Source organism: Poecilia reticulata, chromosome 2, assembly GCF_904066995.2.
Source record: "Poecilia reticulata chromosome 2, P_reticulata-male-v2, whole genome shotgun sequence".
NCBI lineage: Eukaryota > Metazoa > Chordata > Actinopteri > Cyprinodontiformes > Poeciliidae > Poecilia > Poecilia reticulata.
In genome coordinates, this window is record NC_088831.1 from 32,264,353 (window position 1) to 32,289,980 (window position 25,628).

Sequence of the window (25,628 nt, forward strand, 5' to 3'; positions counted from 1 at the left end):
ATATAGTGATCCCTAGGTTGCAGTCTGATGGCATGTGTCCAACCTTATGTAGGATTTTCAATATGTTTCTAATCAAACATATCTCATTAAATGATACTATAAAGTTATTTTTTTTCCAGGGCCTCCCACACTTGTCTCATTAGAATGGAGTTTTGTTTTGAGGACACATAGGAGGTCAATGTTGTAAACTGTTCAGAAGTAAACTTATTTATCAGACTAGGGTGTCAGGTGGATATATTTCCTGCTGCAGGAACCATGTACACAATGGCATTATGCTAAGCCCAAACAGCGCCATACAATGCTTACAATAAAGTTTGGAGAGTTGCCAGGCAGCAAAATGCGCACAATGAGACGACCCTCAGGGGGAGCTGCTTAATGTGGCCGTTTCAATCCTGAGAGAACTACCTTTGTGTCTGTATTAATCTTGTGGGACATTTGACATATGTAAAATGACAGTTAGGTATAACATGCCACCATTTTCTCTAATAAAGTTGAATCAGTTTAAATGGAATTTAATTAATCAGCAGATACGTGCCTAGAAATCCCAATCACAAATGCAAATTAAAAAACAAATGTCTACCTTCAAATTTAGATTTCCAAAATAAATGTGAAAGTTAATTTTATATATTTAGCTGACAGCCTTATTTAAACCAGAAAAAAACAGCAATTAAATTCAAATGCCCATGTATTTTACTCATTACAAGTTCAGTTAACATGAACAAAAATTTTCAATTATTTTATTAGTAATTGTCAAATGGCACATGCGTCATACGCAGAAATATTTCAGAAGTAGGCAGAGGAAGGGCTGAAATATCACTATATGCTTGGCCAGCCTGGCCTTTTCTCTGACATCTGTTAAATAGGACTTTAAACCACAGACACAGTAGAACAGAACATTTTGAAACTGTAGTTGTCTTTGAACTATAGTACACCTTGCCAGTGTTAACTGCCTTAACCACAACCAACACTTTAACAGAAGACCACAGAACATCCTCACTGAAAAAGCAACACTGCTGAGAATGCCTTTGTTATGAAGGGAACAGGTAAGTGTTCATTCTATTTCTTTCCTCATGGTCTTATTTTATTTTTTGCAACTTATTGTATAATTTGTCTTATGAACTTATAATGAGCTTTACTGTCTATCCAAAACAGGCTCTTACTTTTATCCAGGGAAATCATGAAATAATATACTTAAAAAGTAAACATGACCTCCAATTGGACAAAACCAACATTGGGCATTGGGCAAATAAATAAGAGCATTTTTATCCATTGTTCAATTCAGATCTCACAATAACTATAAACAAACACAGAACCAACAACAGATGAGAAAAAAGAGATCCATCTGACTACTTGAGAATTATGGGAATATTTGTTCTTTGTTCTCTGCAGCAGATGTTTGGCAATTTTTATATAAATATACAAAGCTGTGGAGAGTTAAAATGTTATTCTTAAGGCCTTCTTATGACATATTCAAGGTAGCCTTTCCTGCATTTAAAAAAAAGAGGTGGTCACTAATTTACTTGCAAAGGTCAAACCTCCTGAACTCTTGCATTCAGGCATGAAGGCTTTTATTTACCACTTCCTGTAGCAAAGAAGTTCTAGTTGCCTTGATTCATCAACAGAGAGAGGCTGAGGGAAAAAATTTGGTGCTGATCTGACTGAACTACAGAATCAAGCCCCAAAATTCTCAAGATCCCTGCTAGATTTAGATTTAAAGCCACTTTCATTTATCTAAGAAGTTTATTTCTATTAGGAAATAGCAATCACATGTCCTGAAGGGTATTTAGAGAAAATTCAAGAAGCAGTATAATGTTCATTGTTTAATTTCCATTGTTTCATTGTTTATTTGAACAATAAATGGCATGTCAAAATTATTTATACCCTTCTCAGTAATCAATGTTCTGCTGGCATTAAAGATATCACACATTTCTCATAATAGCTGAAATGTTTCAGCAGGTATTTTTTGGCCATTTATCTTTTGCATGTCTTTGAAGTTACAAGCTCCATAATCTCCCCTCCTCCTCCCCCCTCCCCCCCCACCCCACCCCAGATCTTCTATCTAAAGGCAATCAAATCAAATTTAAGTCAGGACTGTGGTTAATTAAGCCATTCCAACATATGAAGGAGAAACATGTTTGAAAAAGTTAAATCAACTAGGAACATGATTATTTTGGGTCCAACCCTAAATGCTGACACACACTGTGAGAAAAGTCTTTTTTTTTTCACATACTTGTTTGCTGTTTTATGAGATCAAGGAAGAGTGAGTACAAGAAGCAAAGCAGCACGGTGTCTTAAAATAACCTCACAATTATTTCCCTTGGAAATACCCAGTGTGTATATGTCAGTATGAGTGTGGGTATCTCTCTGTGTGTGTACTGGCTCGTGATTTTTGATCTTGTAATCTCTGAAATTTTGCAGGTATGTGCCTGTTTAAGTAATTATCCCGGCACAATCTGAACTTGCGTAAACATATGTAAAGATCTCCTCTAAATCAAATGCATATAAGAATATTTTCCCCACTGCTCCTCAGTCTGTTATTATAAGCACATCTGTTAAAGTGGTCACCAGCTGGCAATATTTTTTTTATGGGTAGGGCCTACTATATAGGTACGAATGCTTGTATGAGATAACCTTTTCTTTCATGCTTTCATAAAAGGTGGTTCAATCGCCTCTCTGTCTGCACTAAGCCCCCCACACCCTCGGCATCCTGGGCAGAGTGCTGAATCAGAACTCACTCCCTTTCCTCTAACGCCCGACCTAATGGCTCTGGTTGGCCTAATGAACTTCTCTACAAGATCTTTTGTTTCATTTAGAGTGACTTCCCACACATCAGAATGACCTGGGCTGCTCATTACATGGACACTGATGTCACACTGGACTCCCAATGACTGTTTCTATGACGTATTTTACAGCCAGCTCTGAGCAAATGTTCTATTTTATGACACTTTTGTGGTTTGATTTCTTAGTGAGACAGAATAACATGCACACAAGAACAACTGACCTGGTCTTAAATTAAGAAGATTAAGGAATGTGACTTGGGCCTTGTGCGGAGCTAAAAGAAAATTGGGTTTCTAATCAGGAGGTGTTAAATTGCATTTGATGGTCCATGTCCAATGAAGCAACACTTGCACTTATTTTACCCTCAGAGTCAACCATCAGGCCCAGTGATGTCATGAGGGAGCAAATCTGCAGCAGAAGCAAAGCTCTTTTAGAAAATTTCTGCTGTGCTGAAAAAAAGGGACAAGTTCACAAACAAGTAGAACTTAACTTAACATTTTTCCCAACTTCCTTTGGTGGTTTCAACCCTGATAAGTGTGTATTTCCAGGGGTTGCGCTGTGTACAGCATAGTTTTGTCTCCACCCAAACAATAAGGAAGTGGAAGTTTTAGTCTGGCAAGCTAAAAGCACAGCAAATTAGAGAAAACAACAGCACAGTCACTAATAATTGTAAAATAATGTGAAGTAAATACTAGATGCAATAACTGTTACTTTACTTTTAGTAGTGGATAGATAGAGGCAAAGGCTCTCACTATCTAGTTTCTGTGTCAATATATAGCAAGCTGCTGAATATAATATTGAGCTAATATGCAGAGCAATGTTACATGTAACATCCATTTTCTCCACACCCTTGTCCCTTGATGGGGCTGGGAGGGCCACCGGTGCCCACCTCCAGCCAACGCCCCAGGTCGCCAGTCTGTCGCAGGGCAACACAGAGACACACAGGACAAACAACCATGCACACACACATTCATACCTAGGGGCAATTTGGAGAGGCCAATTAACCTGACAGTCATGTTTTTGGACTGTGGGAGGAAGCCGGAGTACCCAGAGAAAACCCACGCATGCACAGGGAGAACATGCAAACTCCATGCAGAAAGACCGGGGCCAGGAATCGAACCCAGAACCTTCTTGCTGCAAGGCAACGGCTCTACCAACTGCGCCACTGTGCAGCCTACATGTAACATATAAAGTAAAATTGTGTTGCAGCTTGATTTTGTTTTCATGTTTTCAAATCATGTGTGACATTCAAATATATAAATAGTTACTTATGCTATGAAAGGCCACTTTTAAGACCTCATTTTGGTATTAAAAAAAGCTTGACTCAGTCTTGTCTTTTGGTGTGTTGCTGTTTTAGGCCAACAACGTACTGGAGGACTGAATGCAATGAACACATGTTATTTACATTTCTTGTTTATTCTGGGTGGTCATGCTAAATCCTGGACTTTAAATCCCTAGCTTGTAGAAGCAGTTAAGGACAGATTCTGAGCTGCCTGGTGCTAATGGAGATTTTTTTTTCTATGAAATGTGAGTTTTACCCTTGTCTGTCCTTTCTGAGATAAAAATTGGATTCAACTTTCTACCTTTTTGTGTTGCATGATTAACTAAATTTGACTGAGTGAATTTATAAATAGGTTAAACTAAACTTGGCAACTGAATTTTATTTTTGAATTAATTGTAATAAAACAATACATAGGGATAAACTAATTTGAAATAAGTTGGTTTGAACTACGGTGAACTAGATGAAACTTTAGGTTTTATGTTGTTCACTTTTTTTTTTAGACGAAAGAAAAAAAGAAAACACCACAGCTTGGCATTGTATGATTTACTGAATCTGACTGTATCTGTAGAGTTTGAGTGTTTGTTACTGGGTTTTTCTGAATAAGATTGAACTGTATAAAAATGAACTGGATCGAAATGAATTTAGTTTCAAAACGGTAACTTTTTATGTAAATTGACAATAAATATAACTAAACAAAATGTCGTTGAATTAAACTGGGCGTTTTTAAAAATACAACTTAATTTTTAGGTGCCAAAACTACATTGCTCTTCTAAAGTATTACAAATGCACGAAAATAAATCCAGGACCACCTTAGACATACTGGAACGATTGGTATGCATCCTTCCATAAATAAACAACACCAGAGGTAGAAGCTCTGTTTTGTAGAAACAGGTTGAGCAAATATTAATAGTAAATTAAGTATAAAAATGTTATTTTTTATTTCTGGTATAACATAGCATCGAATCTCACACTGATTACACTAAATATATAACATTTTCTCATATATTTAGACTACCTTTCCAAAAGGTCCCCCCCTACAGCGAAACCCGAAATGGTTTCTTCCACCGTGGAAGCCTCGGTCTCGGTCCAGCACAGCGGTGACTGCAAATCAATGAATCCGCCTGAGACTACTAGGGCACGGACCGAAGTGTGGATCATTTACCGAGGGGATTCGTTAAAATCCGGACACTTGATAACAGGGACATGTCTACAGCAAGTATGGACAAAAACTTATTTTCGTCTCCTTTAGCGGACTAGAGAGGAGGCATTTTCTTTTTTTCAACCAACATTCAACTCAAAAGTGGAGTTTGGTGCATTTTTGCTAACTAAACGTAACTAAAAGTAACTCCTTGTTCAGATTGAGAATGATTTTTGCAAATACTGGAAACCCACTAAGGACTCCGTATCGCAAACAGGTAAACACACTCAGTCTGCCTTTTTTTTATATAAGAAACTCCCGACTCCTCTAAACTGCGTGTAAGTTAAAGTCGCAAAATTAGTCTCGCAATTTGAGAGCTCTAATTAGGAGCTTTAAAGTCGTGTTGGTGTACAGTGGTCAATTGTAATTGCTGCGTTGTGTTCTTGCTAATCATTTGACATGAACTACGAATAATGAAAATCCCTTCTTCTCTGGCAGTAGTCCAGGATACGGGACGCAAACAGTCGGGACACATAGTTACATAAAACACCAGTCTCTAAAAGCCTCTCATCACTTAATTTGTTTGGTGTTTCTTTAGAGCAAATGAGCTCTTTTAAAATGCATAAATAATCATACTTTGGACTAGTTGGTATAACTAAGGCATGTGTTTCTTTAAAATCTATTGTTTCCAGATGTTTACTGTGTACATACATTTATAGTATCTCCATCGGTTATTATCTTACACTGGTGCACGACTAATACACTCATTTTCTCCAGTTTCCTTTTTTGTTCTTTAAGATGTTTTTATTGGACGCATATACTCTGCATTGCTCAGGGTGTTTTATCCTGTGGCTGGCGCTTCATGGGCGAGGCCTGTTACTGGAAACCCTGGGTATATTTCCGGCGAGCCTATGACGGCCCTGCTGGTCTGGAGCTGGCTGATAAGATGCCATCCTCTCCCTCTCACCACCACCACCACCACCACCGCCATCCAAGCACGGCTTCTTCTGAGCTGTCTGGCAGCTGTATGAAAACAAAAATTCCCTTGCAGTTTCACAGGAAAAGGGGATGTTGTAATTCCCGAATCACAGGCAGGGAAAAAATAAGGCTCAGGTTCCTTCGGTTCCTCCCTTTTACGACTGCTTTGGCTTGGGTGTTTGTACATTTGTTTTAAACTGTCAGTTAAACTGTTATAATTCCACACATTCATTTTGGTTATTTGGTGTTTATATGGTGTTTGTTGGTACATCTACAGCTCGCTAAGGCTGCTTTAATAATAGGCCATATACAAAAACATACATAAGAAACGTTCAACAAGGATTTTTTGCTTTAGATTTTTTTTTTAATGTGTTACATTGTCAGTACACAATATACTCAATATCCCATGATGTTCAGCTTTGTTTAGCTTTTTTATGTGTTGGATTTTATTGAATAGACTTAAGAAAGCATGTCGTAATTTTTATAATAATTAGCCTTATGATTATATTTAACAACTTCCAATGAAGATTTATAGATGTGGAAGATTTAAAGCATGCAGCATCGTTACTCATGACAACCAGTGAGTATTTCCACAGTTGAACTGGGAACATTCATAAGACATTAGTTTGTCAGGCTCGTTTCATGCTCAAAGGCATGCGAGGCAATTGACCAGTCAGTCACAAGAAAAGGTCCTCTGGGCTGTAGTCCCGACTTGGGTTGCTCAAGCCTGTCACCACCTCATGCATGGGATTCCATGAGCTTCCTCTCGGCTTGGGATTCCTCAGAGAATGGTGGGGGTTGTGGGGCTGGAGATAATCAGTATCAGATAGTAAGGAGGACAGATCCCTAAAGGCGAAAAGTTCCGCCAGACTAGGACATCTGGGTTTTGTAAACAGAAAGGACAAAGTTGTGCAATTATATCCTTCTCATCTGCATGGAAGAAATGCCCAAAATACATTCCAGAGACTTCGAAAAGATCTGGATGTATACAGCTGAAACCAGATATTTAGATACACTGTATAAAAAAGACACTCTTGTCTTTGGTTTGTCATTGTCTGACATTAAATCAGACTAAACATTTCCTGTTTTAGGATGACTCAGATTATTTTGACGTGGTAAATGCCAGAATAATGGACAGAAATTTTCCGTTGCTTTCTTCATATGGGCAATCTACTTACATTTTCTCAATATTTGTTAGAATTGATTTTTATGCCGTATCATTCGAATCCAACATGGTTGGTATCTTGTTGCAAGCTTGGCACAAAGTTTTGCTGGAATTTGCCCCATTCTTCTCTCCAACACAACCGGCAAAAAATGGGGACAGGTTTGAAGGCCACCTTGTTTTCACTACTCCTTTTCAGCTCTGCACAAATATTTTCTATGGGACTGAGATCACCGCTTTATAGTTACCATTTCAAAACACTTTCTTCCCTCTAACCTTTAATTTGGCGTCTTGAGAGGTTGCGTCAGTATTTCCATATTAGGTTCTTTCCTCGTGATTCCATTTTGTGAATTGCCCCAGTGGCTCCAGCAGCAAAATATACTAATAAATATACTAGTCACTATGGTTAAACACTTCAATTTTAGTCTCATCAAACCACAGGACATGTCTCCAAATATCAAGGTTTTTACCACTGAGTGTAATTTGATTTTTCATTTTGCTCTTTGAGTGATGGTTTTTCTTCTTCATTGAATAGCCGTTCAGTACTGAACTAAAATGTGAACTAAAATGTGAATAACAGTCTTGCCAGTTTCTGCCAACATCTTCACATGTTCTTTCGTTCTCTGGGACACAGAAGCCATCTTTCTTTTTGAACAGTACGATTGTTGGAGATTCTCATGCTGTTTACACTTGTGCATAGCTGAACAGAAGAAAGTCTCTTCCTGATATCTATTTGTACCTTTTTGATTTTTTTTTTGATAATGTCGCACAGCAAAGCAGTGTGTGTGTGTGTGTGTGTGTGTGTGTGTGTGTGTGTGTGTGTGTGTGTGTGTGTGTGTGTGTGTGTGTGTGTGTGTGTGTGTGTGAGAGATATTTCCTTAAAACACATTCGCAGGTGCGCCTCCATTTAACTGAAGTGTAAAATTGATTTCTCACAATTTCCTACCATTTTGTCAAAACTAATTATTTATATCATCCTATCCGACCTAGAACAGGAAAAATTTAGTGTGATTTGTTGTCAGGCAGTGAGAAAAAATGGTTATGTATATTTATTATGCACTGTATATTAATATCTGCTTTCAACAGTTGTTTTTTAAACTCAAATAAATATTCTAAGATTAAAAACTGAAGCAGTCTAGCTCTACAATAAAGGAGAAAAGTCAGCCATTCTCAATAAGCAACTATTTGAACCTGTATTGAGACGTTAGTGCAACACTTTTGCATTTGCTGCAGGTTCTTGTGGGCCTGTTCTGTGATAGGAACCGCTCCCATGAGCATCGCTGTTCACTGAAACGTTAACTAGCCTTACTCTAAACCAGGGGTCTGCAACCTTTACAATCCAAAGAAAAAAATTTTCCCATCTGTTTACCTAAATAAAACTCATTTAGCAAGTTTATATGTTACATTACCATTAGAAAAATGACAACTTCTAATTTTGATGCATATCTAGTGTAAGAAATGTGTTGTAATAAAAATCCTCACCGTTTAATTTATAGGTTTTGAAATGGAGAAAAACAAAACTTTGGCAAAAAAAAAAAAAAGGCTGGATATGTTTTTTTCTAAGGCATGTTGATAATCCTGGAGAAAGCAAATTGTTTCCATATTAAAAACTAAAAAAAGTGCATTACTAAAGGGTTCTTGTTCAAATACTTGTGGCTCCGGGGCCACAGTGATTTTTATCTGTTCTTTATATATATTTATTACCTAAATGTACAGCACAGTTGCTTTTTTATGCGGATTACATGTCAAGCTGTTATTGTATGTTTTCACTCTTCAGCCACCTGTTGCTTCATTGTCCCACCCCATGGCTCCACCCAGCCCAAGCACCAACAACAGCACCAACAACAGCAGCAGCAGCAGTTCAGGAGGCTGGGAACATCTCAGCAAAACAAACCTCTACATCCGAGGCTTGTCCCCTTCAACCACAGACCATGACCTGGTCAAGCTCTGTCAGCCGTGAGTACTTCACTTCCTGTCCCTGTTAGCTCTCATTGATTAGTTATTGATTTTTTTTTCTTCCTAAGCCAGCTTCAGTTTGCAGTGGTTGTCACTTATTGACATAAACTGGTATAATAGAAGAAAGTGAAAGGTTAAATGGTGGATGTATTAGGTTTTCTGTGAGGATTGTGAAGTGCACAGATGTTAAAATGTATTGTAGAGCACTAAAGTAAGAACGGCAACTAACATTTATAATAAATTGTAGCCTTTTCCAGAGAAAGCTTTTTAAATATGTCCCATGTTCTATTCTTGAGATGTGTTGAAGCTGATGAGTCTCTATATGCTCAAAACAAAAGCAATTTCAATTGGAGTTGGTGTGTTCAGTCAACCTTCTCTTACCAAATGATACTATTATAACCGAGTTAATTCTGCAATGTTAGATTAGTCTGTCTAAGTTCATAGTGGTATTTCAAAATAAACCTAGACCACACTGTAGTCGTTTTCACAGAATCCGTTTTAAAATCTGCCATTGTCAAAACGTGCTACAGCCGATGCTGTTAAAAAGAAAAACAGATACAATTTGGTGGACATGAACAAAAGCTGACAGAAATTAGAATTAGTAATTCTTGAATTAGTAAAATCAGAGATGACTGAGCTGGTCTGCAATAAATTTTTTAAAATAAAAGGACGCTGAGACTTACGCGCACACTGATGCGCCACTCAATCACCTCTGTTTGGTGTTTGGAAATTACCAAAGACGAAAAGTGGTACCGAAAGAGGCCATCTTTTCAATTGCAGAATTTCTATCAATGTCAGAAGAAATGACAAAAGTGGAGGTTGGATAGAACTTAAACAATGAGCAATAACTACAAATAAGTCAGTGTTGCGATTCCCTGCAAAACAGGTTTAAGGTGATCTTGTCTGATTTGTACTTGGGAACTAACATAGAGAGAAGGGGCACATTAGAAAGTGTGTCGTTTAGGGCTAATAAGCCCCTGTTTACATTTAAAAAGGGGAATAGATAGTATTAGATTTAACTTAAATCTTAAATTATTGCATGCAAGCAAAAAAAAAAAACACTTTCTAAAGTGTTTCCATTTAGATTCTTTTTAGTATATCTTATTGTAGATAGTAAATCTGCAGCGATGTAAAAAAAAAAGTTATGTACCCTACACATAAATGTACTACAATATTCTGTTTAAGGCACTGCAATGGGAAACATACCGCCATTATAAGTTAGGAGATTGGAGTTCACAAGACAGAAAGGTCAGCAGTTCATGCTCTTTCACCTGGTTTGGATCCGCCATGATTATTAGCTAAAGTGTCCTTCTGACTGATTGCAGAGTGCATTGTGTCTCCTATCAGCAGCAACTGCAGCTGTTTTAAGACAAAAGACAGACTTTCTCTTTAGATTACCCTAATCTGTTTTTTTTTTTGTTGTTGAAATTTTAATCTACAACCTAAAATATGTTATCTTTTGAGATTACAGTCTTGAACGTACCTTTTGAGCTCTGAAAAGCTGTTGTACAAAGCATGTTCTATGAGTATCACTTACATTATAAGTGATAATATAATGTAAATGAGTATCATTTACATTATATTATAAAGAAATGCTAATCAGTAGCTGCATCATGCATAAAATATCCTTAAAATGACATTGGTGCTCCTTTAGATGGTATCATCAATGCCCTCCTTTGTTCTGCATGCAGCCAACAACAGTTTTGAAACTGTGGCATAAAATAGTCTTTGATCACCCCAAAGTGTAGGGGCTTTACCAGGATGGTACCAAAGTAAGCCGGCTCCGACTGAAAGAGGTTTTGTTTGAAAAAGCTAGATAAGATCGGTGTAGTTTGGCTTGAGAAAAAAAAGGGACAAGTTGAGATTAGTGTTTTGCACACATGCTGGGGTTTTCAGCACCACATGGAAACCACTTCCTGTTTCTCATATTTGTGCAGTGATGTCATGGATTGTTGCTCAATCCTCCCTCTGTGTGAGTTTTATATAACTGTCTGCTTCTGGTGTATGGGCCTGCTAACTAAGGGCCTCATTTCTATTCCTCCTTTTTTTTAGGTACGGCAAAATAGTATCAACCAAAGCCATCCTGGACAAAACTACAAACAAGTGCAAAGGTGTGTCAAGTTTTAATTGTTCCTTTGTTTCTTTAGCAAATTCTCAGGTTAAAAATAAAATCTCACTAAGCCCACCTGATTGTCAAAGAAAATATAAATTGACTTTCTTTGTAGTCCCCAATGTTATAGATACCCAATGTGAGGAATTTACCAGAGCATCAGGGCTGTGGTTTTAGGTGATGTGGCCGGTTCAGGAAACAGACTACCAAGCTGTTAATGCTGCCTACCAGCTCAAGTTATTTTCGAACACAGCTCCGGTGTGTGTGGATTACGGTTGTCGCCTGTTTCCTGGGAAGAATTGACCACATTTCCTTCTTCCTGCTGAGTGGCATGGTTGGTCTTTGTCCAGTTCTGGTAGATTGCTACTCAAACTAAAAATGACATAGTGATTGCTTTGTCAGTCTTCCTCGGGATTATATAGGCAATAGGAATTTCTGCTTTTAGCAGAAATTTACATTATTAGACTTTTTATTTGATTATACACATTAGAAATATATTAGTAAATTAGTGTAGCTTTTAATTTACCTAAATTCCCCACTATGATAAAAGCTTTCAAGACTTTGTATTAACCAAAACAAAAGATTTGAGTAAAACACGCTTCAAAATAGTCTGACCTCTGTGTAAGCTGGGAGTGCATTTCTCAAAATTGATTTTTATTAAAGTTTAATATAACAAATGCAGAGGAAGACAAAGTGTGTAGGTGCACCCTGTTTGTACCCCACAGGACAAAGAGCTGACCTGAGCCAGCAGTATCTGCATCCTCAGCTGTTTTTTTCTTTCAACCAAATGAACACAACAGGGTCACACACAGCTGATGTGTGCGCGCGCGTGTGCGTGTTTATAAATATATATATATATATATATATATATATATATATATATATATATATATATATATATGTGTGTGTGTGTGTGTGTGTGTGTGTGTGTATATATATATAGAGAGAGAGACAGAGACTGAAGTATTTGGTCATTCTTCTATCCGTAATAGCTCAACCGCAGTGAAGCTGGATGAAAGGTGTCTGGGAACGGAAATTTTCAGGTCTTGCATCAGAATCTCGGTTGAGTTGTGATCTGTGCTTTCACTGGGGAATTCTAAGTCATGAATATGCCTTTCCATTGGGACTCCACCTGTATGTATATAAGCCCATTGTCCAGCTGGAAGGTGAACTTCCACCCCCACTCTCAAATCTTTTGCAGCCACTATTCAGAGCCATCCAGTTTTTAGCTCCATCAAATGTCACATCAACTTTGAACAGCTTCTTTGTCTATGAAAAGCATCCCCTCTGCATAATGCTGTCACTACCTTGTTTCACTGTGAGATCGGTGCGTTCAAAGTGTTAATTTTCCACCATGCATAACACATTGCATAAAATGTATTGCTTTTTAAAGGCTATCTATCTACTAGTGATACTAATACTTCTGAAAGCAGTTTGTTACACTGGATTTTATATTAGTATATCTGAGGGAAAAGAGCTAAATATTCTTCAGAACATACCTTTTATATCTTTTATTTTTGTAAATTGTGTATCCTTCCAATTGCCATTCATATCCTAATTTATTTCAACCTTGTACATAGAATTGCAATAAAATACATTGAGGTTTGTGTCATGACAAAATTTTAAATAGTTGGAAACATTTTGCAGGACATTTGCAATAAAAAAAAGGAAATTTAACACCACCCTAACTGTGCTGCTGATCCCCTCAGGATACGGTTTTGTGGACTTCGATAGTCCTGCTGCAGCCCAGAAAGCTGTGGCTGCCCTGAAGACTTCTGGTGTACAGGCTCAGATGGCCAAGGTAAGAGCTTTTGGCAGACTAATCTGGGTATTCGACACAGACACAGTAACGCTGCTGTCCTCCACACGATGAAGGACTCTCTGTGGGGAAAAACAGCAGCACATGATTTCTCAACTGTATGCTCTGCGTGTCCTGTGCTCAAACGGTTTGTCTTTAAACTTGTCATCATGGTGTCAGAGCTGAATCGTGAAAGTAAATGATGTGCTGTGTTATTTGTGCATGTGTTGCATGACTTAGGAGCTGTATTTAATTTTCTGAGGGCCATCTTTATTAAGACATGGACAGTTATCCCTTTGAAAACCCGAATAAGTTCCACATTTATTGCAGCTGACATATTTCAACATAGATTTTGAGAGTTTGTCTGATACACTGCAAGCAAAGGAATTAAGACAGTCAAAAACTCTTGAACTATGTTGTCACTCTTCTGTGTATCTAAATATGTTTTAGTTGTGGAGTTGTTCCAGCCTGAATGTGAGGAGGATTTCAGACAAAAAGTAAAAATATGATAAAAATGATAGTTTGTGTGTTTTTCAAAGATTTCAAATGATGGTTCAAAATGGGTTTAGAAAGCTATGAAATCAGAACATGTGACGAGCTCTAACAGAACCTTTGTTATTGAAAGCAGAATAGGAAGTAAATATGTTTGTGTTGTTATAGCAACAGGAACTAGTAGGGGGAAATGAGTTCTCTTCATAGCACTAACCAAGAAACAACCTCATTTCCCCCTCTGTAGATCTCTTAGGCTGCATGGGACGTCAGTGTTTAAATTTTAATATGAAAAATAATCTATATTAAATATGTAACATTTGAGCTTTTCCTGGATGATATTTTGATCTACCAAGTCATTCTTCAGTAGTGTTACTATTTCAGATATAAGTGGTGAGTGTCTGTGAGTCCATTCATGCAGTGTCTACACCTAGGATAAGATCTGTCATGTTTAACAAATAGCATTCGACATATTTTTTCTCGGCCGTTGCTGCAGTGAGTCGTCATTGATTCTATTAGGAGCAGAAACGACATCACTCTGTGTTGGAGAGAGAGTCGTTGTCGTAAACAGGGTATGATATTTTTAAAATAAAGACAAAGTGATCACGTAGCTCACATTTCAAACTTTCTTATAGTTTCCAGATAAACTCTTAAGGTTTTGAAAAAATTACCGACGTATGCAGATGCAGTCTGTTCCTCGATAGTCAGGTTGAAAGTTTGACAGAATAAAACAGACCAACTATGGTGGTATATGTTCAGCGTATTTATCTATTGGTTCAAGCTCGGCTCACACCTTCACAAATGCCACGGAGCCTCTGAACAGGGCTAAACTGCATCTCCTTTTTTGCTCCTGAATTTTAACATGCGAATCAACCAAAACTTCCAGCAGGAGATAGATAAAAGAGAGACAACTATCCACTGTAGTTTAGCTCACTGTTGTAAGCAGCCTAAAATATCATCCTGGATATCTCTATAGAAAATAGCTTTCTTCTCAATAATTTCCCTTGTTTTTTGCAGACTCTGACCTCATTTCCTAAGCTTTACTCTTCTTCCCACAGTAACAACTTCTATGTTGAAGAGTGCTGCTGTAGCGCTTAAAAAGATTGCACTTCAAGCTTATGTCTTTCTGAAAGTTGGTTTCCGGGAGCAGGGGGCGGGGGGAATAACTTTTCTGTTTTTGAAGATTCACCAGTTTCCCCATAGGGGTTTTATGTAGGTAAATCTAGGCTGTATTAATAATATGGCTGTCAAAGTTAATTCCTTAACCAAGGCCAATTTATTTCAATGTTGTCAATTTTTTACTTGCAATAAGCGCACAGGCTTCTGTACTTTTTGGACCTGGCCAGCACTGCAATGAAATATTAATCCCTTTTCTAGTTCAGCTGTTTTTCTATGTTTTTCTTTAAAAAATTGTCTCTCCTTCTACTCGGCACCGTTTTGTGCTGTTTGAGAGCACTCAGAGCAGCTGTGGGCGCTGCTCAGTTATGGCTGAAGGGGAGAGAAACAGGAAGAACACAGGAATTATTTTACTGTTGTAGACCAAAAAAATGTAGCACAGCATCATTTATCATGCAATTATTCACTACAGAAGCAACACTGAACTTGTATGAATAAATGAAAAACGCAAAAAACGATATGTACAAAAGAAACAGACATGAGAAATGGTCAGTCTATTACATCTGTCCTGCTTCAAAAAGGACTTTATTGATTCCAGTTTCATTGTTGTTCTGTCACTTAGTCTCTTTCTTTCATTAGATCAGCCTTATTTCAGTTTTACTTTAATTAGATCTTTCTTAGTGATTCTAGAAAGCTCTAGAATCACTATTCTATTTAGTTCTTCTGTCTAGTTATTCCAAGTTATTCTAGTTTTATTATGTTCGTTATGTCTGCTTATTCTTTCATGTTGGATTCATTTTCTAGTCCCCATTGTACTCTCCCTTGCCCCTTGCCCCGTGCCACTTGCTCTCTTTATCCCTCTCTCCCTCTGTCTCTCTCTCTCTCTCACTCTTTCTCTCTCTCTCACCTCAGTCTGCCTTCAGCTCTCTCCCCTCACACCTGCAATCAGTTAGCTAATCATCCCAGTCCATTGTTCCAGCATTCACTCTTTCAGCATTGAAACACTTCTGCTGTCACTGCTGGTTTCTGTCATATCACCGTTAATTCCTGGCTGTTGTTTTTACCTGGATTTTGCTCTGGCTCAATGTGATTTTTGTTTATCTTTTATTATTATTATTATTATTATTATTATTATTATTATTATTATTATTATTATTATTAAACATTCTTCAACTACTTGCTGCCTCTGTCTTTCTCCATTGGGTCCAATGCAACCACTGCACACCATGACAATATGGAGAAGTTAATTAAGGATTTTAAGGATTTTTTAATTAGCTCCTCCTAATGAATCTTCCTCAGGAAAACAAAACGTATCATAATTATACAGGTCAGTTTTTTTCTGAAAAGTCAGACCTTTCTGTTCTCATTAGGGGTTTGATCAGCACAGTAATAAGGGCAACACTTTATTTGAAGGGGTGTGCATAAGACTGACATGACACTGTCATAAACATGACATAACACTGGTCATAAACATGAAGTCTTTATGAATGTCTATGACTGTTGTCATGAAGTGTCATTTGGTAAATAATGACACTTTTAATGCAAAGTTGCTCTAAAAGTTGCATTGAAAGTCCATTTAAAAGGCCAACTCTGCATTAAATTATCATAATTTACAAAACCAAGCGAAATTCTCTATATGTTTGCAGACACACGCGAGTCTGCAAACATATAGAGAATCACAAATGTCATGCTTTTAATGACTAATTCTTCCTATCAAACTTGTTAGTTACTGCACATTTCTGATGTAGTTTTCTATTACGTTTATTTTGTGATTTAAAAAAAACAAAACAATCCTGTCCAGATCCAAGCGTCACTGATGAATATTAATGGCATGACTTCTGCACAAGGACTCATGGCTGTGTCTCAAGTTTCTGCTGACTGTGTTAAAACACAGCAGGAAGTCAGCTAAACAAAACCTCGTGCCACACTGGGCTGCATGTACAGATCTCTTTGCCCAGTGACATTTCTTACATAACCTTCCACTCCACCTCTCCCTCCAATTAAACTCCCAATTAAAACTGGGAACAGCTAAAGATGATCAAAACACGAAAAACCCCAAACGGAGAAGTAAATTAAGTGTAAAATCTTTCAAACTTGATTCAACTCTCATTTTATGAGCACATCATTCATACCAGTTCTACACACTTTATTTTAGTCTCTTTAATTTTCCCTCGTTTGTCATCATGCAGCAACAGGAACAGGACCCAACAAACCTCTACATCTCCAACTTGCCTTTGTCTATGGATGAGCAGGAGTTGGAGAATATGTTGAAACATTTTGGCCAAGTTATTTCCACGCGCATTTTGAGGGACCCCAGCGGAGTCAGCAGAGGAGTGGGCTTTGCCAGGTTGGATTCTTGTTGTCTGTCTAATATTATATGTTGAATGTAAACATAACTTCTGAAAACATGTCAGAAAGGTTTCGTGTCTATATATATATATATATATCCATCCCCGTTTTATCTTATGCCCCAAATTAAAATCCAGAGGATTGTATTCAAAAGTCACAGAGTTAGTTTATTTGATCCCAGTAAATTCCAGCTGTTCTCTGAAAGCCTGAGAAGTTTGTTAGAGAACAGTAGGGGATAAAGAGCATCATGTTGACCAAGAAACAAGATAGGCCAGGCCAGGTGTGCTAAATGCAGATGCAACCCACACTTTTCAGATCTTTATACGTCTAATATTTTTAAAACAATTTATTTTTCTTCACTGCACAATTATTCTTTACCTTGTGTTGATTTATAGCAAACATTAGCAACAAAATACATTGAAATGTGTTTTTGTATCCTGAAAAAAAATTACCTAAAGGTTATAAATGCTTCAGCAAGGCACTGTATCTATCTTCATCACGGATTCTTTTTCCATCACTTGATTTACATCTCAGAATTTCCACCTAATATATTTGACATTTTTTAATGTCAAAATTTGTTCTTTTACCAGTAAACAGGAAGAGATCAGTGCAGCAGATGCAGATGTTTAACCAGGAAAAGAGACAAGTAGGAGTCTCACCTTCACCTTAAGCAGAAAACAAGACAAGGAGAATTTTGTATTAATCTTAACTTACCTTAAACTATACCACTCACTTATATAAAGTCAGCTATTAAGGCAGTTAGCTGTTTTAAAGTTTAAAATAATGTAGTAATGATCAAGAAAAAAATACTGGAAAAAAAGAAAGTAAAATTTTGACAAATGAGAAGGTGCCTTACATGCGCGTACAGATAGAAACACGCTCTAAGAATTGTTTCAGAATGAGTGTAAGATTTAATTACTGTCTGTAATTTCTGGTTTCCACCAGTCGTACTTGTACAACCTGACATTTGAATGCCCTCACAGACAAAGCCTACATTACAACTGCAACAGCAAAACTCACTGGGTGTTGTTGGGTGGAATGGCTGCACCTGGGTGTGTTCCTAAAGGTGTGTTTGGGTAAAACACGTAAGACTAAGCGTTTTTGCCCTCCACAAGCTACGGTTTGCACTGTAGGGACAACACCGATAAAATCTTTCATGGTGCAGCGGCGCTTCCACCAAGCTGCACAGGAAGCTGGTGCAGGAAAGCACCTGAGTTGCTCTTGTTGCTGGAGTCATTTGCTGATATGGTTATGGTCTGTTTGTCTTCTTTATGTGCAGGATGGAGTCAACTGAAAAATGTGAAGCAGTCATTTCTCACTTTAATGGAAAGTTCATCAAAACGCCAACAGGTGGTAAGAAGTTAACAAAGGATCATTTGACACTCGGACTGGTAGTAAATGTTATAGTTTAGATGTCATGCTGTTAAAAATGTATCTAAAAGTAAGGAGGGCTTCATCTGCCGTAGCTATAGTCTGTGCCGAGTAAATGGGTGGAATGAATATCAGGGGAGCAACGTGGTTAAGTCACATGATTAATGCATCCAAAAGGAGTCAGAGAGTCTGGTGGTGAAGAGCTCATAAGCACTCAGCTTGGAGTGGCAGACCAAAGACAAGAGTGAAAGCAGCTACCACTCCCTCTCTAAGATTTTTAATTGGATTATTAGACCGAAATAGTCTTTGCTGGCCTAGCCTGCTTCAGGAAGGGGAGGGGATTACAGCTCCACAGCTGCTAAATTATATGTCCAAGTTCCCAGGCTGCTTAATAAACCTGCAATCCCGTGATTCATGGGTTAAAAGGCTGAATAGAAAGGACTGACAGCAACATGTTGTGTGTGGTAACAACTTTGTGTTAAAAACAGTTCTTTCACAATATGTCCTCTACATCTCTCTTTCTTTAGCGGCATCCGAACCCCTGCTGTGCAAGTTTGCTGATGGAGGACAGAAAAAGAGACAAAGTCATCATAAATTTGGCCAGAATGGTCGAGGCTGGGGGAGGGACATGGATTCCAGATTGGTGAGTGGGACCCAGAAAACATAATGGGCAAAGCTAAAATGGTGAGATGTTGCGTTATGAATAGTAGAAAAAAAATACATGTTACATGAGCCAGCTTTAAAAGTTCTTAATTGTTTATTAATGCGGCTTGAAAACCTCTTAAAATGGACAAACTTAAAAGTGTAATTGTGTAGCTTTAGCTTTGTATTTGCCACAGTAGCCATTTACCTTCATGCAAATACAAATAATTTATGAGCCTCTGACAACCAAATCGTGTTCCTGGCCTATCTAACCTTTACATATCTGGTAAGTCAGATTAACAAAAGGCATGTAGTCAAACAAGTCACATTTCCGGTAATGTGCGTTCAGCCCAGTCAGCAGGCGTTTGCTTTTACTGTTCTCGTTCCTGCTAGACTGCCTGACTCAGGGCATTTCTTGAACATCTTTTGAACAAAGTGTTATTTTGGTCTTCTATTATTGAAGGCTAATAACTAAACCAACAGGCTCCTGACTGGTTCAGGCGTCTGCACTAAAGGCCACCTCTTCTCAAGCTTGAATGCTGTAAATTCACAAATGTTGACCCTTTCTTCAGAGGAACTTGGTGTTGGACTTTGACTTAAGTAATTTTCAGGTTGGGATAAATATGGAAAAGAACATTTAAGTATGGATATTTTTTATTTAGTAAAATAAGATTCTGGAATTCTGTGGAATTCCGTGGAATTCTGAAAGGCGAATTTCTGTAGGAACAATTTCCGTTGCTACAAGCTAGTGTGGATGTGCTAATCTTGGAATGTCTTTTGTCTCAGGCTGGAATGACGCTGACATACGACCCCAGTGCAGCTGCTATGCAAAATGGGTAAAGCTACTTTAAAAACACACAGCAGTACTGTTGCAATTATCACATCTGACTGATGTCCGCCTTACCATTTAAACAAAACAACATTTTCTCAATTCTCTGCTCACAGATTTTTCCCAGCTCCATACAGTATTTCCAGCAGGATGATAGCTCAGACATCCATGTCTCCGTTCATGTCTCCAGTTTCAACGTATCAGGTTCGGGCCTTTCCCTTTCGTTAATAAAGCTTGCAGTTCTAGATCAACATTTTTATTACTGAAGCTATTTTGGCAACTTCAATGTGAGACATTGAACAATGTGACCTCATAACCTTCCATATTGTTTACAGTGACATGTAATCACATCACATATTTATGTATCTGTCGTTGCGATGTGTTTACTGGGTGTGTAATTTTCCAGGTGCAAAATCCCTCCTGGATGTCCCATCAACCCTACATCATGCAGCACCCTGTAAGAGCAACACGCCTCCATGCATCCTACATGTCAGTTTTCTCTGTTCTTTACCATTCTCCCGATCACTCTCCTGAAGCATCTCCCTCTGTGGATGTAGCAGAACCGAAACGTTTCTCTGTAAACAGACGTGGAAGATTATGCGCAAGGTGAAGCTAAAAGACTAAACCGTCTGTGCAGGAATGTGAAAACAACTTCCTTTGGAGAGTCTTGATAAATAAGTGCGTTTAATGACAGATGCTTAATATTTTACAACAGATGGCTCTAAATTGAGAGAAGAGCCTTTTTTTTTCCAGGTTTGGTAATTAGCCAGCAGATGAGAAAAACACTGTCTAAGGCATCAGGCCAGCCAAGATGCTCACAGATAGCTCTGTCAGCTGCAGGCATGGGAGTACCCAGATTCCATTTTCGTGTATTCACTCCTACAAAACTCAGATGTGACGTGCATTTAAAACAATAGATGAGAGGATTTTTCATGACAGGTTAGTCATTATATTCGAGGCTTGTCTTTTTAGATGTAGATTAACTTGTCCTTTTGTGGCATTTTGGGAATTTGTACACCTTCCTCTCCCATCTTCCGTTATTGCAGGGTGCAGTGATATCGCCATCTATAGACCCATCCGTGTCACTGCAGCCTACTTCAATGATGGCCCCGCTCACTCAGCAGATGGGTCACCTGTCTATGGGCGGTTCAGGAACGGTGAGAGATGGGTTCGAATACCTTGGGAGCCCCCTTTCACTAAACATGCTTGGAACAAATGTTTCTTTTGTGAACCCTCACTGTCTTTAAAACTCTATCTTTATAAGATATTTTAGCTTAAACATGATTTCATGATCTTCCGGTCCCTTAAATAAAGTGCATTTAGTAAACACACTAAATAAAGCGAACTGAAAGAAACTGAAAATAAACGTAGGTAAAACTTGCAGACATTTGAGGTGCCTAGAAATAGGGCCCAAAACAATTTGTTTTCTTCAAATATGAATGTATATTCTCATCAGTATTACTTGGTCTTCAATAGCATCCTGCCTGTGATAAGAGGATGTTTCATATATGTGCAGTATTATTCCCTGCTCAGGATGACATTGTTGCTGCCAAACCACAAGGGGAAAAAAAATAGTTACGTATGGCGCTTACTTATTTTGTGCAAAGTATAGGCACTGTAAAATATGGCAGCACACCTTGCCTGGTAAGAATAGATTAGATGGTAAACTTGAACTGTATTCATTTTATGATGCATAAAACCTCATGTCGAACAGGTTGATCTTTTTAGTCCGTAGTGGTTCTGATGTACGACACAAAGTTCCTGTTTTCTACAGAATTACTTTTCTTGGAGGGGTTGTCCACAAATGGCCACATTCTGTGCTAATATTATATTTTGCATGGAATTAGATAGTGAAGAAACATCCAGTTTCACAAATCTGGTCAAGTTTTCCAGATCACACAAATCTTAAGGCCCTACAAAATAGCTTTTGGGCTCGCTGATTGCTGTTGGTCCATTTAAACCAAGAATATATTCTGCATGTTTATCTGCTCCTCTTTTCTTGCAGTTCATGGCTGCCAACACAGCTATGCAAGGAGCATATATCCCGCAGTACGCGCACATGCAGACTGCAGCTGCCCCTGCTGAGGTGAGTTAATGCAATTTTCTTATTTAAGACAAAAAGTCTAGGCTTAGATTGATATCATGCTCTCTTCCAGGAAAATGGTGTCCAGGCTCAAGTGGACTCATCTGGCAGTCACTCCCCTTATTCCTACCAGCAGACCAAGTAGTGGTCTGCTGGTGTTTGGACAACAACAAAAACTATCTATAAATCCAGTGGACGCTAAGGAACTTTAACTGTTTTTCACATGTTTCGTTAAATAAGAGTTGTTGTTTTTTTTTTTCTTGATATGATTTCAGAGTTTCTCTGAGATCAACAAATGATTCATATTCTATAAAAAAAAGAGTTTTATTTTCATACAAAAAGTTTTTTTTTTTTTGTTTGGTTTTTTTTTACAGCAGTTTCTCACAATATGCACGAGAATCTTGTGACCACTTTTGCAAAGTCAAAGGTTGTAAATATGTATCTTGTTGGGATTTTATTTTATTTTTTTCGATTTTTCTCTAATTTTTCTGGCAGACATTTTGAAAATGTTTTGTGCTTGCTGTGTGAGTATTGCTAAACTGAAGTGTTCAGTGTTTTCTTCTCTTTGAAATAACTGCTCATTAAATTTTCCTACATCGCTTTGACACAGCTACCAAGAGAAAAACAGAGCTGTAGATGTGGAGAGATGAACAGCACAAAACATTTTAATTATGACTAAATAATAAAGTGCTCTTCCCACTTAAGCCCAAATGGGGAAGTAGAAAAAAAAGGTCCAGACAAATGGCTTGAATCAACTGACTACATGTAATTATATTATTGAAATGAATATTTATTTTTTTAGCTTACGGCCTTACATTTGTATGGATGTCAACTTTCTCCTGAACCATCACATTTTCCCACTTTTTTAGAATAATTGTATTTTAGGGTAATTTAAATTAAAGTTGTCAGGGTAAAAATTTGAACAAAACAAATCTACTTTGCTTTTTTTGTTTGTTTGTTTAGTTTAGTTTTTAGATATTAATTGTTAATTTGTTAGTATGTATTCTTATTATTTGATTGAAAACAACTAAGGAAAACACAGATGTAGGATTGTGGGGGGGAAAAAAAACAAAGCCTTATGAAAAACCACTAAACATCAGTTTTATCTGGGTGTTAAATTAAATTTAAAAGGCCTCACTCTCTGTTAGGAAACAAACTTGGCATTTTTAAGTTTAGTTTTCTTTCATCAAAGACTGTAACATTTGTCTCTAACCAGGATTTTAGGGCTTCAACAAAATAGAGTGCAGTTTGGACTCTGTGCCTTTTTTCACATTTAGTTATGTGTTAGATTTTAGACCTTTATGAACATGTTAGTGTGCCAGTAAGTGCCACACAGAGCTTTCATTGCAGAAATAACTAGAAAATGTTTCATTATAAGAAAAAAAAACAGCTACAATTAAAATAAACACAACATTGTGCTTAAAAACAGAATGGTTGGATTTAAAGACAAAAGCTAAACAGTGGATTTAAGCGACTGTTCTGCTTAAAGTTTCCTCCACTAAGTCTGTGATTTGAGCTGGTCACCTGCCGGACCAGTTATCTACCTCAGAGTTTGTTTTCTCCTCCGTAGTCGGTCGGGTTAGCAGGTCCAGCCCGTCCTTCCAGACCAAACGCCACACTCAGGAGCTGGCCGCAGCTTTTTACTTTTTACTCCGTTATTTTTGTATAATGCAAAGTTATAGTCAAAAAAGGGGAAAACTGCAACAACGGATAGAATCCAAGGGTCGATTTGGGACAGACCACCATTCTTGCTGCTCCTGGTAAAAGTGTGTAATATCTCCTTTAAATAAATTGCTCCTTTCTTTTTGCAGTGATATTTTCTGACACTGATTATTAAAAAAAATATTTTAATCAACATCGCCACTGCCAGAATTATTGACTTCCCTCTGTGTGACTGAAAACTGTTAAGTTTGTGATGAGTGTTTCTCTCAGGCAGACCATTTGTTTGCAACTTCTTTCAACCATTCATCACAATGGGAAAGACAAACCAATTAAAGTATGGTGAATTTCTCTTATTGTTTATAAATAACTGGAAATTATTAATAAAATGTGCTACATTCTGACATTTAAAGCCAGACGAATAATGGAAGTTTAAAATCTGGAATTAGGAAAAAAAAAAAAAAAAACACAAGGGTGCAGACGTTCCTACGCCTTACTGTTTGGGAACTGCGGCAGAGTAACATCTTGGGATCATCAAGAGTTCAATGCGACCATTTTTTTCAAGGCTTTTGTAGGCATCTTTATTTTGGCCGTGTGTAATTGTGGAGGACATTAGAAATCCTTTGAGACCTACAGAAACAACAAGCATTGTGGTAGTAAAAAAAAAACGTTAGTATTTTTTAATATAAAGGAGTATTTTCCCCTGTAATTTGCTGGGATTTAAAACAAATGTCAAGGGCCAATTATGGTTATACTTGAGATTTCTATGTAATGCCTAAGACTGTGGAGTAATACTGTCTTAGTGAGGTTTATGCTGCTAGTGGTGTCTGAATCAAGTGCCATAGTCTGGGTCAAGAGCTAAAGAGGTGCTTAAGAGGAAAAAAAAGTTCATATTAGTAACCACCATATTGAACATTCATTAAGTTATATGAAATTGTTCTAACTTATGAAGAGTTTTGTACAGACAGATTGAGGAAATATGAGATTTTCATAGAGCTGTTTAAAGGTTGCTTTTTTTGTTTGTGCCACTATTACCAAAGGTAACATCTATGTACAGTTTAATGAATTTCTTTGTTTTTGTTTTACTAAGTTTGTTCTTGGCAACAAGTTCTTTTTTCTTCCTTTAGATTGTTGCCCATTGTTTCTTCTGTTAATGTTTTTGAACTTTTTTGAATAAAAAAAAACAAATTTGCTTTTAATTTTTGTCTGATTTTAGTCTCTTATAGCACTGATAAGCTACATAAATTTTTGAGAATGTGCATGAATCAGCTAGTACCATGAATCATTATATACCATACATTAATTTGAGGAGAGAAATGTGAAAACAATAAAAAAAAAAATATATATATATATATATATATATATATATATATATATATATATATATATATATATATATATATATATATATATATATATATATATATATATACTGCGACAGACTGGCGACCTGTCCAGGGTGTACCCCGCCTCTCGCCCGAAACGTTGGCTGGAGATGGGCACCAGCACCCCTCCCGACCCCAATGAGGGAAAAAGGGTGCAAGAAAATGGATGGATGGATATATATATATATCTTTATTTATTTATTAAGATATGTTTGTGATCTTTTTGAGCCAAACTTAAAATGCAAAGCTCTAGTCTTAAATAGTAGTTCAAAAATATATAAGATATAAGATTTTTTTTATTAATTCAAATATGCTAAGTTAAAAATAAAAATGGAAGAAAAAATAAATAAACTTGTTACCATTTCTGTTAGTCTAACACCATCACATCCTCAATTTTTTTTTCCAAATAAGAAAAAAAAAGTTTTTAATCCACCTGGCACATTAAGTTATTCAGATTTTATGACTAATTCTAAGAGAATTACTTAGAAGATGTTTTGCAGGTG

General features: G+C 37.3%; 1 protein-coding gene across 2 annotated transcripts; it reads left to right on the forward strand.

The window, feature by feature from the left end:
- Positions 1 to 5,137: 5,137 nt before the first annotated feature.
- Positions 5,138 to 24,939, forward strand: rbms1b (RNA binding motif, single stranded interacting protein 1b). 2 transcript variants are annotated; one of them, XM_008404011.3, is made up of 13 exons: positions 5,141 to 5,475; positions 9,116 to 9,294; positions 11,347 to 11,405; positions 13,114 to 13,205; positions 16,997 to 17,154; positions 18,436 to 18,509; positions 19,055 to 19,170; positions 19,956 to 20,005; positions 20,115 to 20,202; positions 20,405 to 20,455; positions 21,045 to 21,155; positions 22,004 to 22,084; positions 22,155 to 24,939. In XM_008404011.3, the coding sequence occupies exons 1-13, from the start codon at positions 5,425 to 5,427 to the stop codon at positions 22,224 to 22,226; spliced, it is 1,182 nt and encodes a 393-aa protein (XP_008402233.1). In that variant the 5' UTR covers positions 5,141 to 5,424; the 3' UTR covers positions 22,227 to 24,939. The 2 variants fall into 2 exon arrangements, 1 of the variants encoding a protein (XP_008402233.1); XR_533181.3 differs by lacking the exons at positions 22,004 to 22,084; positions 22,155 to 24,939 and having other exon boundaries at positions 5,138 to 5,475; positions 20,405 to 20,676; positions 20,752 to 21,100.
- Positions 24,940 to 25,628: the final 689 nt, after the last annotated feature.